Below are 15378 nucleotides of genomic sequence, written 5' to 3'. Positions count from 1 at the left end.
TATCGCCCGTCTCTGTCCATCCCTCTCCTTTTCCACCGCTGAAACCCTGATCCACGACTATCACTTTCAGACTCGACTACTGTAACAGCATCTTCTATGGCCTTCCTTCAAAACAACCCAACAAACTACAATATATCCAGAACTCTGCTGCCCGCCTGCTCACCCAGACCTGATGCTGTGACCACATCACCCCTGTCCTCCAAAACCTCCACTGGCTCCCTATCAAACAGTGCATACATTTTAAAATCCTCATTCTCACCCACAAAGCCCTCCATAACCAGGCCCCCTCTTACCTCACCTGCCTGCTCCACCACCACACCCCCTCCTGTAACCTCCGATCCTCCAATGCCCACCTCCTCTCCCTACCACCTGACACCAAGCACCAATCTGGGGGGACAGAGCTTTCTCTGTCGCTGCCCCCACCCTCTGGAACGCCTTACCACTAAACATAAGAACCTGCCCCAACCTGTCCGTCTTCAAAACACTCACCAAAACACACCTATTTAGAACTGCCTTTAACGTGTGATTGCTTTTAAATGTATTTTATTAATGTTTTTATTATTCTGTTGTTTTATTTGACGTTTCATCCTTTGTGCAGGGTCTTTGAGTTTTTAGAAAAGCGATTTATAAATAAAATGTATTATTATTATTATTATTATTCAATCTCAGCTCCTGCAGTCAAATGACTGAACCAGAACCAAACTCTTGCAAACAGAACCAGAACCAAACTCAAGAAAACAGATTGAGAACCAACTCAAGCAAACAGAACCAGAACCAACACAAGCAAGCAGAACCAGAACCAACACAAGCAAGCAGAACCAGAACCAACTCAAGCAAACAGAACCAGAATCAACTCAAGCAAACAGAACCAGAATCAACTCAAGCAAATAGAACCAGAACCAAACTCAAGCAAAAAGAACCAGAACCAAACTCAAGCAAAAAGAACCAGAACCAGCTTAAGCAAACAGAATCAGAACCAAACTTGAGCAAACAGAACCAGAACCAAGTCAAGCAAACAGAACCAAAACCAAGTCAAGCAAACAAACCCAGAACCAACTCAAGTAAACAGAAAAAATCAGAACCAAACTCAAGCAAACAGAACCAGAACCAAACTCAAGCTAACAGAACCAGAGCCAAGTCAAGCAAACAGAACCAGAACCAAACTCAAGCAAACAAACCCAGAACCAACTCAAGTAAACAGAACAGAACCAGAACCAAACTCAAGCAAACAGAACCAGAACCAAACTCAAGCTAACAGAACCAGAACCAAGTCAAGCAAACAGAACCAGAACCAAGTCAAGCAAACTTAAGCAAACAGAATCAAAACCAAACTCAAACAAACAGAACCAGAACCATGTCAAGCAAACTGAACCAGAACCAAACTCAAGCAAACAAACCCAGAACCAACTCAAGTAAACAGAACAGAACCAGAACCAAACTCAAGCAAACAGAACCAGAACCAAACTCAAGCTAACAGAACCAGAACCAAGTCCCCTTTTGACCAGGCAAAACTAGGTCTGTACAATTATTTTGTGATTACAGAATGAGAGACAGAAAACAAGCATTGATATGCTTTCTGTGCCGACTATGATTTGGACTGTGTTATTTAAGAAAAAAATAAAGTATTTCTGATTCCTGAGCCTTTTATTCATTTGTTTCTGTAACCTTTTTCTGTACCCATGTTTTATTTTACCTTCAGTAGTGAGGCCCGCGTCTTTGGAATCATCTACCAGTCAGGGTCCGGGACGCAGACACCCTCTCTACTTTTAAGATTAGGCTGAAAACTTTCCTTTTTAACAAAGCTTATTAGAGCTGGCTCAGGTTTCGTCCAGCTCTTAGTTATGCTGCTATAGGCTGAGACTGCCAGGGGAACCGGCCCACTGACACACACTGTGATCCTAATTCACCCCTCTCCCCCATCACAGAACTTACTTTAACTTGTCCTGTCCAATTAAAGTTACTAACCATAGACCTTTCTGGAGTCCCTGACCTCCATTGTATCATAGGTTCCTCTGAGCTGCTGACGTAGACGTCCTGCTGCTCTGGACGTTCCAGACTCCTGCTGCTATGGATGTGCCGGACTCCAGCAGCAACAGCTACTACTACTACTACTTTCCGTCTCATCACTATCATCTCTCTCTCTATCTTAATCTCCTCTATCCCTCTTTCCAACTCCAACTAAGTCGTGACAGATGGCTGTTTAACATGAGTCTGGTTCTGCTCGAGGTTTCTGCCTGTTGAAAAGGAAGTTTTTCCTTGCCGCTGTATGAACCAATCAAGATTCCGCAACTGCTATAGAGATGGAGACAATTGATGACATTGCTGAATCGTTTCCTCCTCCAAGTAGTGATATGGAATGTGAGGCCCTCTGGGAACTCAACTCTAAGTCTTGACTCTTTACCTTCACTAATGTGAATATAAAATAGGTGTACTGTAAAAGGAAGATACACTATCTTCTCTCTCTCTCGAATTCTGATCCATCCCTGTTTCTAGCCCCAAGTTGGTCGAAGCAGATGGCTGTCTAACATAGCCTGTTAGAAATAAGTGTTTCCTTGCCGCTGTTACTTGGTAAATACTGCAAGGTGCAATGATCATGGTGGAAGATAAGATAAGACTGAGTCCTGTCTTAAGATGGGACTGGATCTTATCCTGTCTTGATGTTGGGGCTTTTTTAATAATCTAATATAGAGTACAGTCTAGACCTGCTACGTTTGTAAAAGCGCCTTAAAAGAACGTTTGTTGTGATTTGGCGCTATACAAATAAGGATTGATTGGTTTAGTCTGATTGTTTTACACATAATCTTATCTTTTAATAGTGTTTAATGTCAAGCTGTGAATCCAAGAAGCAACAAGCAAAGCAGTGTGGTGAATAGACTTGAATCATCTTTAATAGCATGTTGATATACTGCGAAGACAGTTAGGGAATCAAAGCCAACTGAGGAAAGTGATGGTTCATATCTGTTACACTCAGTTTCCACCTACCTTTCCCTTCACCTGTCCACTTATTTTGTTACTTTTTAAACTAGTATGAGCAAACACAGTGTTGTAGAGCCAGACAAAAGATTCACACGTCATTCATGATGCAGTGCACTGGTATGGCAGAGCCCTTTTTTTCAGTTTCTTTATGAAAGTTAGCCACTTTCATATCATTATGCTGCAGAATGCTACATTGGTTTCCTTTCAAACATAGACTCAGTGTGCCTCATACTCCTTTAATTGCACACAGAGCATGTCCTCCTTCCTTTGAAAAACGCTGGAACACATTGTCAAGTAGGAAAAACTGTGCAGACACAAACAAAGGGTAGTGAAAGGCAGGGAGACAGAGATGGTCTGACCTAATTTTTGCCACTGTAGATCAATTTATCTGTTTTAAGTAGGGCTGGGCGATAATTCGATAACGATAATTATTGTGGTATAATTTTTCTCAATATAAATATAAGAAATGTTCGATAAAAGTTTGATATATTTAAACCTGTAATTACACCCCCCAGCCACTGGAAAGGGAAGGGGCGCTAAAGTGTCTTAAATACTAGTTGCCACCCACGTTAGACAGAAGAATAAGAAGATGGCATTGAACAGCCAATCATGACGTAGGGTAACGGGTAGGCAGGGCTAAAGACATTTGGAGTGGAATGTAAACAGAGCTGAAACGAGTGACAGCGACACTGAAGGAAACACAAAACCTACCAGCTCAAAGCAGAGTCGTTACTCTAACACTGCTGACTCAGAGTTAGACACACTTAATAAAATAAATTTCAGGAAGTGGGTAAATAATTCTGATTATGCAAATCATCTCAACCGGAGAAAAATTAGAATCTACAAACTAAAACTTCACAAAAATCTTACATAAAAGACTTAAACCGTCTTCAACTTTCACGCCGGAGCAAAAATCTGCCTTTTAAATTTACTATATATACATTTTTTTATTGTGATACTTATCGATATCGACTAATATGAAAAAAATTACTGCGATATAATCTTTTGTAATATCGCCCAGCTCTAGTTTCAAGAGGTGTTCACTGTCAGTTTCACTAAAGCATAAAAAATCTTTGCTCATTCATGCACAAAATATCAGGGGTATTAAGGATCCTATAGGCCTGAAAAGAGATTACATGCATGAGAAAAAATAATCACAATACATCTGGAAGTTAAAACAAACAAATGAGAAATCATACAATCATCATCCAACAATTTAAAACCTACAATTGCTGTACTATTTGTTAGCATAAGGTTAGCATATGGCAAATATTTTCATTGAAAAAGCACTAATTCCTGAACATAGTGTTAACACACACACACACACACACACACACACACACACACACACACACACACACACAAATTGCAGTTTGAACAGTAGGGCTTAGGTTGGCGTTGTTTACAGCAAAGTTTGGATGCTGCTCTGAGAAGGTCAAACACACTCGCACATACTCATCAGCCAGAACAGCTGATTGTTTTATCTGCACCCTCTGCCTCTCCACAGGGTGAAATCCGTAGTGGAAAAGGACAGAAAGATGAGATAGAGACCTCCCCGCAGCGGCTGTGTGATTATAAATCAACAAATCAGACAGATGGGGGTCAGATGGGAGCAGAGTTAACCGCACATCCATTCCAACAATACCTGCTGGGGCTTATGTTTTAAAGATGGACGCGCTCAGGCTGACCTATTTCAGAATGAAGGACAGTAGCATTTTGACGGGGCTAAAGGTAGCTTGCATGTCCTTTCTGACGCCGCTCAAAATGTGGTATTTACATTTTAAGCTGGGCTGTGAGAGAAAAAGGAGATCAGATAATGCATTCTTTTTGTCCCATTCTTATTTAAAGCAGGCTAGCCAACAGCACAAACAATACCATTAAATAATGCCAGCATTTGCAATGGAAGCTGCTTGTGTGGCTTGAAAATGTCACACTGAAAGGTTAGGACGATTGAGGAAACCTGGGAGTTGTACCGACATAAAGACATAAAGTCTGGATGTTTTTATGGGGAACGCACCAAAGTGGAATATTAAAATAAACACAGATCTTGACATTTTACAGCTGTGGGCAGAATAATCCCCATGGAAATATCATGGCCGTTTCCTGTAAGAGCGAAGAAGCATTTCTTAAACAACAGCAGACAGCACAGTGTTGTTCAAAAAGGATTCAAATGGATACTGAATTATTCTCAAAAAGTCAAAAAGCAGCTCAAACAATCTCAAAAAACGACTTCCGCTTTATCAGTGGATAAATGTGGCAATAGCTCCTGGTTTGAGTCATCAGAGATGTGTGGACAACAATCAACAGGAGTTTTCTGGGCGGACTTTTGGCGTGGCAGCAATCCACATGATTGGTAGCCTTTCTTTCCTGTCGAATGATCCATGAGTGTTTTCTAATGATAGAGAGCCACAACATTAAAGAAGAGAAGGATGATGAACAAACACAGCTTATCAGAGGATGTTTTTTTCTATCCACAGGAAGGCTCTCTATCATGTGAATAAATCGGCAACAGCGCAAACAGGAACATGGGTTTTTATGAAATAAGAGTTTTGCTATTTGTTTTCTTTTTTGTGCTCCTCCTTGAGGGAGAAGCCTGAAGGGGCTATTTTTTTCTCAAAGCAGAACAACGTTTTTAACTTTTTTTATTTTCTTCTAGCCCTAGCGTTAAGTCAAGTGCAAAGAAGTCAGTGTTGAGTGGAGGTGTATGTATTTGGCACATGTTTTCAGTTAAGTGTCAGCTATGCGCGCAGGCGCACATATAGCACAGTAGGCATGAGGTTTGGGACGATAAAAGCGCGAAAAGTTCCTTTGAGAGTCCATCCATCACATTCCCCCACAAAAAAGTTGTATGATTCACATATTTTCGTTGTTATTGTTGTTGTCGTTGACTTATGGGACCACGAGGAATCCATCCATCCAGGAACTGATAATGTGATTTCTCTAGCAAGAGTTAAAACTGACAAAAAGTAGTATAGAAATTTGTTAAAACTACATAATATTTCAAAATACATGTGGAATCAAGTAGAATTTTATATATATGCACGTTATTTCTCCGTATCTCTTTTAAAATCTTTATTCCCTTGTTTGTTTTTTCCTTAAATATATGCATATAAGTGAGATTTATTTTTTATAGCTCTGTATGTATATATGTACATTATGTACTTTTAAATAAGTAGAGAAGGGGGTGGATTTGTGAGGAATTGAGTGGGCATGTCTGTGTTGGGAGGAAAGATACTAATTCATTTATTTACACCATGCTCCGAGAGCCACTGGGGGTCCGGTGTAGACTGAGGTGGGGGTCAGGTGGGATATACTGGTGTGGGTGGTTATAAGGCGGAGGCGGAGGAGGCAGCGGGGGCTGGTGGCCATCATTGCCATAGGAGCTGTCCGGCGAACGGACTGGAGTGGACATGGCCGATTGACTGAGCTGGTGTTGGTGTTGGTGGTGGTGATGGTGGTGCTGGTAGTGGTGGTGCGTGGGCGTCTGGCTGAGGAAGGCCTCCATGCGTCCGTGGCCGCTGTTGTCGAGCATGAAGACCTTGACGATCTGCTGACACTGGATGAGCGTCTCGGGCCGCAGGTCGGCCATGCTGACAGCAGGCTGGTGGTGGAGGTGGTGGAGATGGTGGGCAGGGGTGCTCGCTGCAGACTGCAGCTGCGGGTGTTGGGGTGGGGGCCCCTGGGTCAGAGCCTGGGGCACCTGCTGAAAAAGCAGCTCCCCCCGGTGGTTAAGAAGGGCCACGCTCTCGGGACTCTGAGCCGTGCTGCTGCTGAGCTGGTACGTCTGAAGCCTGTTGTGAATTGACACCTAGTTTAGAAAACAGCCAAGAGAACAGCATCAAATGTTATAAAACTGGTTCCTCCTCTACAATCCGTCAAGCCCTCTTTTTTTTTTTTTTTTTGGGGGGGGGGGGGGTGTTTAATGCACAGCACACACACAGGGCATGCGTGGGGGCTCAGGTGTACGATTGGTGGAGGTGTAAAATAACTGTGACTACAGCACACTTCTCTCCCTCCACCCCAAACAGGAACAGGGAACAGTGTTGGATACTGGGAACACCAGTGTGTGTGATCAGTGTGATCGGGGTCAGGGGGAGTGAGACAGTGGTGGGGTTAAGAAATTTTGTGCAATGCTACAAAAGGGACCCGGTGGTTCCAAAGGGGACACTGAGGGCCCCCGTGTCTCCCTTCCAAACCACTGTATGGCGCTAATGGGGGATACAAGGAGACTCTTGGGAAGACGGGGGGCGGGGTAACCAGAACATAGACGGAGGTCATACGTAAAAGAGGGAGAGGTGGAAGAAGAGGAGGAGGAGGTGAGCAGACTGACAACCACAGACGTCCACAGGCAACACTCATCAGAATGCAAACCTCCAATAAGTTACATTTATTTCTAGTTTCTCAATACAGTATTTTCCCTTAACAAGTTTCTTTTGCTGCTATCTCTTTGCTATCCTTTGATTTAAGTCCTAATTATGTAGCCTTTTAAGATAAAATATCATGCATCGCATATATTGTATTTGATGATGGGGTATTGCCATACAAGAGGCCTGCATCCACAACCAGGGTGAGGGTTAGGGTTTTTTCGTCTGGCAGGGCCCGTTTTCTTTGCCTCAATGTCAATTTTCAAGACCTAATACAATTTCTAGGTGTTGCTTCTGATGCCACAAACTAATATGAAGTGTACAGAGCATTGTAAAACAGACTAAACCATCACAACAGAGGCAACAGTGAGAACATGCGCCAACATTGAAGTTGTGTATAAAATAACATAAGCCAGTACTGCACTAAATTGTGTATGTGGATCTGCTTTTAACCCTCCAATTGGCTTTTAGAACATCTCCATTTTGGCTTGTTGGTAGAGCCGGGCAATATTGGAAAAGACGTTATCACAATAAAAATCAAATCATTATTTCATTTAAATTTAAAGGCAGATTTTTGCTCTTGAGTGAGAGTTGAAGAAACCAGACAGTTTGTTAGCTTGTATCTGGGTTTAGTTCTCTGATAAGCTTCTTGAATCCCTCGTTTTTGACAGTGTTAACAGGAAGCAGGTCTTTTGTGTAACATGCGATTTTTGTGAAACTTTAGTTTGTAGAATCTTATTTTTCACAGGTTGAGATAATTTGCATAATCAGATTTATTTACCCACATCCTGAATGTGTATTTAAGTTAATAGCCAACGCTGTTTAAATACATCAGATTTTTTTGAAACATTTGTTAATTCTATATTTAGAAAAATTATATCACATTATTATCGTTATCGAATTATTTCCCAGCCCTACTTGAAGCATCCCATTTGAAATTTCAACATGGTTAAAAAGTAGAGAGAAAAATCTGTTTTAAAAACATGTAGTCTTTAAAATCTATTGATAACACATTACATGATAACTACAATCGGACAGGCCTTTGTCTAGAGCCGGGTGATATTGAAAAATGTGTTATCATGATAAAGTATTCCATATCAGTTGATATCAATAATTTTCACGATAAATATCAAATCATTATTTCATTTAGGTTTAAAGGGCTGCTTTTTGGTCCTGAGTAAAAGTTGAAGAAAAACAGATGGTTTTAGTGGATTTAGTTTTCTGATAAGCTTCTTGAATCCATAAATTGTGACATTACTAACAGGAGGCAGGTCTTTAAGATGAGATATTTGTGAAGCTCTATTTCTTAGATCCGGTTTATTTACCCACATCCTAAAAGTGTATTTAATTAAGTGTATTACATTACTAATTAACACAGAGTCAGTAGTGTCAGGCTAATGACTCTGCTTTTAACTGGTAGGTTTTGCGTTTTCTTCAGTGTCGCTGTCGCTTGTTTTAGCTCTGATTACATTCCGCTCCAAACGTCCTTAAGCCTGCCTACCTCTTACCTTGTGACATGATTGGCTTTTCAATGTCAACTTCTACTTCTTTTGTGTAATGTTGGGTTGCAACTACTATTTAAGACACATTAGCACCCCCTCCCTTTCCAGTGGTTGGGGGGGTGTAATTACAGGTTTAAATATATCGAATTTGAATCGAACATTTGTTATATCTATATTGAGAAAAATTATATCATGATATTTATCATTATCGAATTATCACTCAGCCCTACCTTTGCCTGATTTTTTTTTACTAACTTCATCATTGTCATTTTGGTAACAAATGACACTCCTGTGATTAAGACTGGGTAGTGGCCAGCTGTAACTACTTTGCTCTAATGATGCCTTTACTTGTTTCCTCCTCATGAAGCTGGCTGACTGAGTTGAGAGGCTCGTTAGCTAGATTGGTTGCACCTGTGAAGAAGCTGTCAATGTTCAAAAAGCCTACACTGAAACACAATGTTGGGGACATGTAAATTACACGCTACATAGTCTTCCCAAGTATTAGTGAGCACAGAGTAAAATATTACCACCTTTTTTTAAAACCTAATTCTGATTAAAAGCGTGTCGTGAGATTCTATCATCCCTGCAGTCTCTTCATGCCACAAGTTACAGCACCATTCTCTGGGTGACCCTCCTGGTTTTCAAAATAAATGTGTTTGGACAGCTAGCGGCCAGCCAACAGCCTCTGACATTTACTGCAGGCTGCATGATGAAGGTGGCTCGGAAAATGATAAACTCTGACTAGATCTTAGTGTGCTTATACACATACAGTTTGCAGATATTCCATTACAAATCATAGAGAATAAGCGTTTTGTCTTTAAATGTCTCTTGTGCACCCATCAAGGCATTTTTTCCCTGCTGTAACTATTGTCATTCTGCAGTCTTTTAAAGCTTAAAATTACGCTGCTCTAAAGCCTTACACTGTGGTATAAATGTAATTACTTCTGCTCTGACCTGCACCTGGGTACAGATTTACAGCCTGAAAGTGAAGCAGTAAGCTGTGTGGATTTAAACAGTCACTGAATGTCAAATTGACTCTATGTATTTGGCTTTTTAACCTCGACTAAACTGCCACAGAGAGGAATAGGAAAGGTTGTCTGCTGCCTCTGGGATGGTAATTGCAAAGCCACATGGGTACTGTAGTTCAGCTTGCACGAAATGCTCACACTGGAAGTTCCCCCCCCCCCTGGAGGTATAGCAAAAGGAGGGAAGGTGACAACTTCGGGTCAAATGAGTGTTAAATTTATCCGCCTGCATGTTAATTAAGGTCACACACAGCATACGCGTTCATGAGCTGCTTTAAGTAATGGCTGCTTTGAAATTTTCTTTAAAGGCCCCGAAGGAGTCACAATTTGTGCATGTGAAACTCTTTTTAATATTCCTCTTTTTAGGCTTACAGATAATATTTAAGCCTTTGAGTCATTATTAAATTCCCCCAAACCACCATCTTCAGTTCTTCGTTCAGAAAAGGGGTCCTTTAATCCAATATTTAGTATGGGTGGGTTTCCTCACATGCCCGCAGCACTCGTTCTCTCATCCACACTTCACCCACTCCTGCTTGTAGCCCTTAGCCCTGAACATATGACTAACCCTAGGCTTTTATCCTGTCTCTTCCTGCCTTGATAATGACACACTGCACTGACTTACCTGCTGATATGGACCTGGCTACACCACTAAGCACTTACCTCTACTGCATTGTGTCCACTTCTGTCATCTATCTCTTGGTTTCCTGGGAACAAAAAGGAGGGAAAAGGGACAGAAGAGGCAGCAAAATGTCTGGATTAAACAGTCATTTCATCTTTAGCGCATTTTTTAGGAGCAATAAGTGGATTTAAGAATAAGGCACTTTATGTTACTTCCCTTCCTGCCAGAGGAAAAAAGAGGACATTTCAATTTGATGAGTACAAAAATGTTAATTTACAATTTACTTTAGTTTCATTCATTCTAATTTTTAGGCATTGTAAACTCATCTTGAACTCATCTTAACACAAATCCGTAGAGAACGATGTCAGAAAATCAACAACTGGTGATAGTATGATAAGGATTCTCAACAGTGTAATCTCAAGTTTCCACCCCAGTGTAAGTGGTGCTCATAATGTAATTGTAAAGAGTGGGTATTATGCTAGTAGCTTAACATGATTTTCAGCTCAGCACATTTTTTTCTTATCCTGGATCGGTGTCTTTGAAAACCTGCATTTCAGCCACTGTCTGAGATGCTTCATTTCAGCCACTGTCCCAACACTTTGAGACGTAGCACTCCAGAAGCCTCCTCCACAGTTGCCATGCTACAAAGTCAACATCATGGAGTTAACATCAGAGCCGTATAGACGGCCTGCTGCTGTGGATGTCCTGGACTCTAGCTGCTACGGACGTGCTGGACTCCAGCGGCAACAGCTACTTTTACTACTACTATCCGTTTCATCACTATCATCTCTCTCTCTGTTTCTTTTATCTCCTTAGTTCCGCTCGAGGTTCCTGCCTATTAAAATGACTTTTTTCCTTGGAGCTGTAACTAGCTAAATATTGCAAGCTGCAATACTCATGGTTGTTTAAGATGAGATAAGACTGATTCCTGTCTGTAAGAGGGGACTGGATCTTATCCGATCTTGATGTTGGGTCTTTTCTTAATTATTCAACATAGAGTACGGTCTAGACCTGCTATGTTTGTAAAAGCATCCTGCAATAACGTTTGTTGTGATTTGGCAGCATACAAATAAAGATCGATTGATTGATTGAACGTCCCTGTTGCGTAATTCTTATATGACTTTTGGAACAAGCTGTCCAGAGCGGCATGCGGTCTCATCATGGGATTACTCCAACACACGTTTACCTAACAGTTTGAAACTTTGCCCATGTTTACTATTGATGTCCAACAATTGAACTCATATTTGTATGTAAAATATGAAAAGCATGGTACCACCATTTTAAGCTTTCAGTGTTCAAGATCAGAAGTTTTAGTGCAAATTCTTGACCACTTGAAAGTTTATACATTTCTAAATCAGCAAAGGTCCAACTTTGTTTCTACTGTAAGTGAATAATGTGGTCCACTATACGGTCTTTGTGGTGGGTTTTGTAATGAAAAAGCAGCAATGCACACACACACACACACACACACACACACACACACACGCGCGCACACACACACACACACACACACACACACCTGAAGGGGAGCCCTGTTTGCCGCGCAGCTCGAGCTGTGTGCCGTTGTTCTTCACTGAGTGAGTCTTGGCTCCCTGCTGCTTCTCCAGCTCCCCTGCAGACAACAGGAGACTCAAATTATCATCATCATAATCACAACAGCAGAGCGGAAAACAGGTAGAGAGGAAGAAGGAGAGGGTGAAAACATAAACCACATCATCCTACTTTATATCTATTTGTTTTGCACACAGTGTACTCTACTCCAACAACAAAACGTGACTCTCCATCTTTTTGATTGCACTCTGCACTTGATGGTAATTGCATGCCATTTACAATCATGATGAATTAATATTGCTCTCCTCTGGTGCTGCACTGCATTCTAATTTTAACACTAAAACTAGCATGTAAAACCTCAAACACTGCAGCAAGGAATATCCCTGCTTCTATTTGTTGCCAAATTGGACAACAATTTGTAATACATGTAATTAACCTCATGGATAAGAGGTGGTATTAAGCTATAAAAAAACTGAAAAATAAATTATCTCACAGATTGGTATTTTTCAAATTTCCCAACACATAATGTCAATTTTTCCAGGTCATGATAAATTGATGTAAAAAAAAAGCATTGTTTGCAGATAATGTCTTGTGTAAACTGTAACACAGACAACGATGCAAGTTGGGTAAACATGCCAAAATTAACATTTCCTATCTTGCCTTTAATTTGTAGTTGTTTATGTGCCACAATTAACATTTCCTATCTTGCCTTTAATTTGTAGTTGTATATGTGCTCAAATTAACATTTCCTATCTTGCCTTTAATTTGGAGTTGTTTATGTGCCAAAATTAACATTTCCTTTCTGGCCTTTAACTTGTATTACTTTATGTGCTTAAATATCAGTGTTATAGTCAGGCACATGTACTACAATTTGGGGAGAGAAGGGCAGAAATATTCAATGCTATCTGTGAAATGTGTTTTTTTTAATGTTGTGTATAAGACCGAACTGCAATGATCGATTTCATGAAGTTTTCTCATATAAACACTAATATGCAGAGAAAAAAAATACTGCATCTTTAGATAAACAAACTTTAATTCCTCCTTCCTATCTCCAAGAAGGAAAGCTGCGGGCATGTTTACCGATGTGCCAACAACCGAAAGCTTTTGGGGAGAAAAGAAGACGTGCTGTTTGTCTGTGTAAGTGCCAGCAATCATTCCTGCACCAAGTTTTGTTTCTTTAATATGTCGTGAGAAAAGTTTGTCCATTACTTTTGTGTTTTTTGACAAATCTTTGTATATTGGTAGGCTTTGTGTGTTTTTGCGCACAGCAGCTGTCTGTCCTTACTCCACTTTTAGAAAGATAACTTCGTGTCTCCGTATGTTGCTGCCTGCCGGCCCTGCCTGCCTCCCTCTCTGTGAAGGGTAATGCAGTTGCGTCAAATCCCAGCAGGGATGCTCCCTTTGATGCCCACTGGCAGGCCAAGCCAGGCTGGGCTCTGGATGCTCTGTGTGCGTGTATGTGTGTGTGTGTGTGAGTGCGCATCACTTATTGTCTGGAGAATTTCATATGCACAGAGAGAACTAACAACACAGATGCCTGGATGAGCTCAGGAACACTGGGCTGCTTCTTTTTTTTCACCTGAGTTTCAAGAGCCTCCTGCAGTTTATTTGAGCTGCAGTGCACCAAAGGAAACATTGGAAAGTCGTTCTACTCCTACACAAGAGGACGCTGATGACCAATTTACAAATATTTCTATGTGTACTATCTGAGAACCCACATAGAGTATCTAAATATCCACCAAAGTGTCACATTTTTTAAGATGTAGCAGGATGAAGTCATAGGAGGTTCCTGCTCATCTGGTTGGGAATCCAGTCCACTGTAACACCCCCTCATGATACATTATCTCCCTAGCATGTGCAAATATGTTCCATTAAAGGGAAAGAAAAAACAGACAAGAAGAACTACTTACACTCTATGCGTATTTGCTCCATCTCTGACACCTCCGCGATTGACTCCTTCAGGTCTTCTACAAATTTGAGCAGCTCTTCGGCACTTTGCGCGCAAAAGTTTAGTACCTGCTTCTTGTCTGAGCCGAAGGGTGAGAGGATGGTGATGCCGTGAGGGTAGTCTGGGAAGCATGGAGAATATTGAGTGGTTTAGGCAAAAGCTTAACAGAGGATATTGTCCAAAGACAAATTTACAAAAGGCAGATTCAACCGGAAAAGGAATGTACCAATGATTTTCAAAATAAAAGACGGCTAAATTTCTAATTCCAAATCAGATATAGCTGTGATTTGCAGGAACACATTTTGAGGTGTTCTCTTATCAATCTGAATCAAAATATTTTAGTGAAAACAGGGTTGTCAATGTCAAATTTATATTGTTGTTGTATTTAAGTGAACATTTTCTGATGATAACACGGAGTGAAAATTTGCAGAATTTTGTTTTGGTGCCTGACTTCCTGTCCTTCTCGATGTTCTCTGTTGCATTTATGCGTCATGCTCCAGCATCTGTCAAAAATAGAAGTCTTGTGTATCTGATCCGGAGGCTTCCGACCTGCCTAATCAGAAACACAGCCGGAACAGGACGTAGCAGATCCAGTGGAAGTTGACACATTGACTAGAATAGAAACCTATCAACTCCAGTGCCATGACAGATCGGAAACAGACTGGACACGGATCCGGTGGAATTTTGCTGTAAGAATTAAGCCATTCAGATGAACATGTTTTTTGAACCAGGCTGTAAACCTGTTTATTTTGCTGTAAAGATTGGCTGTTTTGAATGGGTGTGCATGTGGCTCCCGGGGCTTTTGCACCTTTTCCAAGTGTACACTAAAGGTACTGCATTCATTTAGCAACTCAGTAATGGCTTAACTTTTCAAGGCTGGACGTTTCTGCTTGTCTTTGACTTACATTCATTTTCAAACAGGTGAAACTGCATGCCAAGTAGGCCCATAGCTTTGCAGAAAGTGTACGCTGCAGAACTTTTCTTCTTTGGACAAAGCTTCAAGATCTGCAGATAAAAAGAAAGCAGAGATATACCACACTAAAATAAAATCTTGGATTGTCACTGAGATTTCCATATCACAGAGTGATCTCAGAGAACGCTCCTGAAGAACTACCTCATTTAAACACATTTAATAAGCCGATAGAGTCAATATTGATGTGCGCCACAACCTTCAAAGTGTTTTTAGCTGTGCGCTAGTGCTTTGATTTGTATGAAAAACAACTCTGCAGGCTGTATATCAGTATATTTTTTAAGATGTTGTGCTTTCATTGAATAACCTTCAAGATAAAGAAAGATGAGGCCAAGATTGACATTTTCAGGCAGCTGGAACAGGGGCCAAAATTCAAAGAAAAGTCCCCATCATGCACAACAAAAAATTCAAAGACAGCTTCTG

At 40.9% G+C, this 15378-nt stretch overlaps 1 protein-coding gene across 1 annotated transcript in view; it reads right to left on the bottom strand.

Annotated features, from left to right (window-relative positions):
• Window positions 1–2865: 2865 nt before the first annotated feature.
• LOC117805160 (IQ motif and SEC7 domain-containing protein 3-like) overlaps window positions 2866–15378 on the bottom strand; it is a gene marked incomplete at its 5' end in the record, with an annotated part of 137735 nt that continues 125222 nt past the window's right edge. Inside the window, 5 exon segments of the mRNA XM_034673793.1 lie at window positions 2866–6784; window positions 10528–10571; window positions 12006–12098; window positions 13948–14106; window positions 14891–14990. Of these exon segments, the coding sequence (XP_034529684.1) occupies window positions 6224–6784; window positions 10528–10571; window positions 12006–12098; window positions 13948–14106; window positions 14891–14990 (957 nt within the window).

Source organism: Notolabrus celidotus, chromosome 21 (assembly GCF_009762535.1).
Source record: "Notolabrus celidotus isolate fNotCel1 chromosome 21, fNotCel1.pri, whole genome shotgun sequence".
Classification (NCBI taxonomy): Eukaryota; Metazoa; Chordata; class Actinopteri; order Labriformes; family Labridae; genus Notolabrus; species Notolabrus celidotus.
The sequence above is the reverse complement of the archived record's forward strand: the minus strand, read 5'-3'. Positions and strand labels throughout refer to the sequence as shown.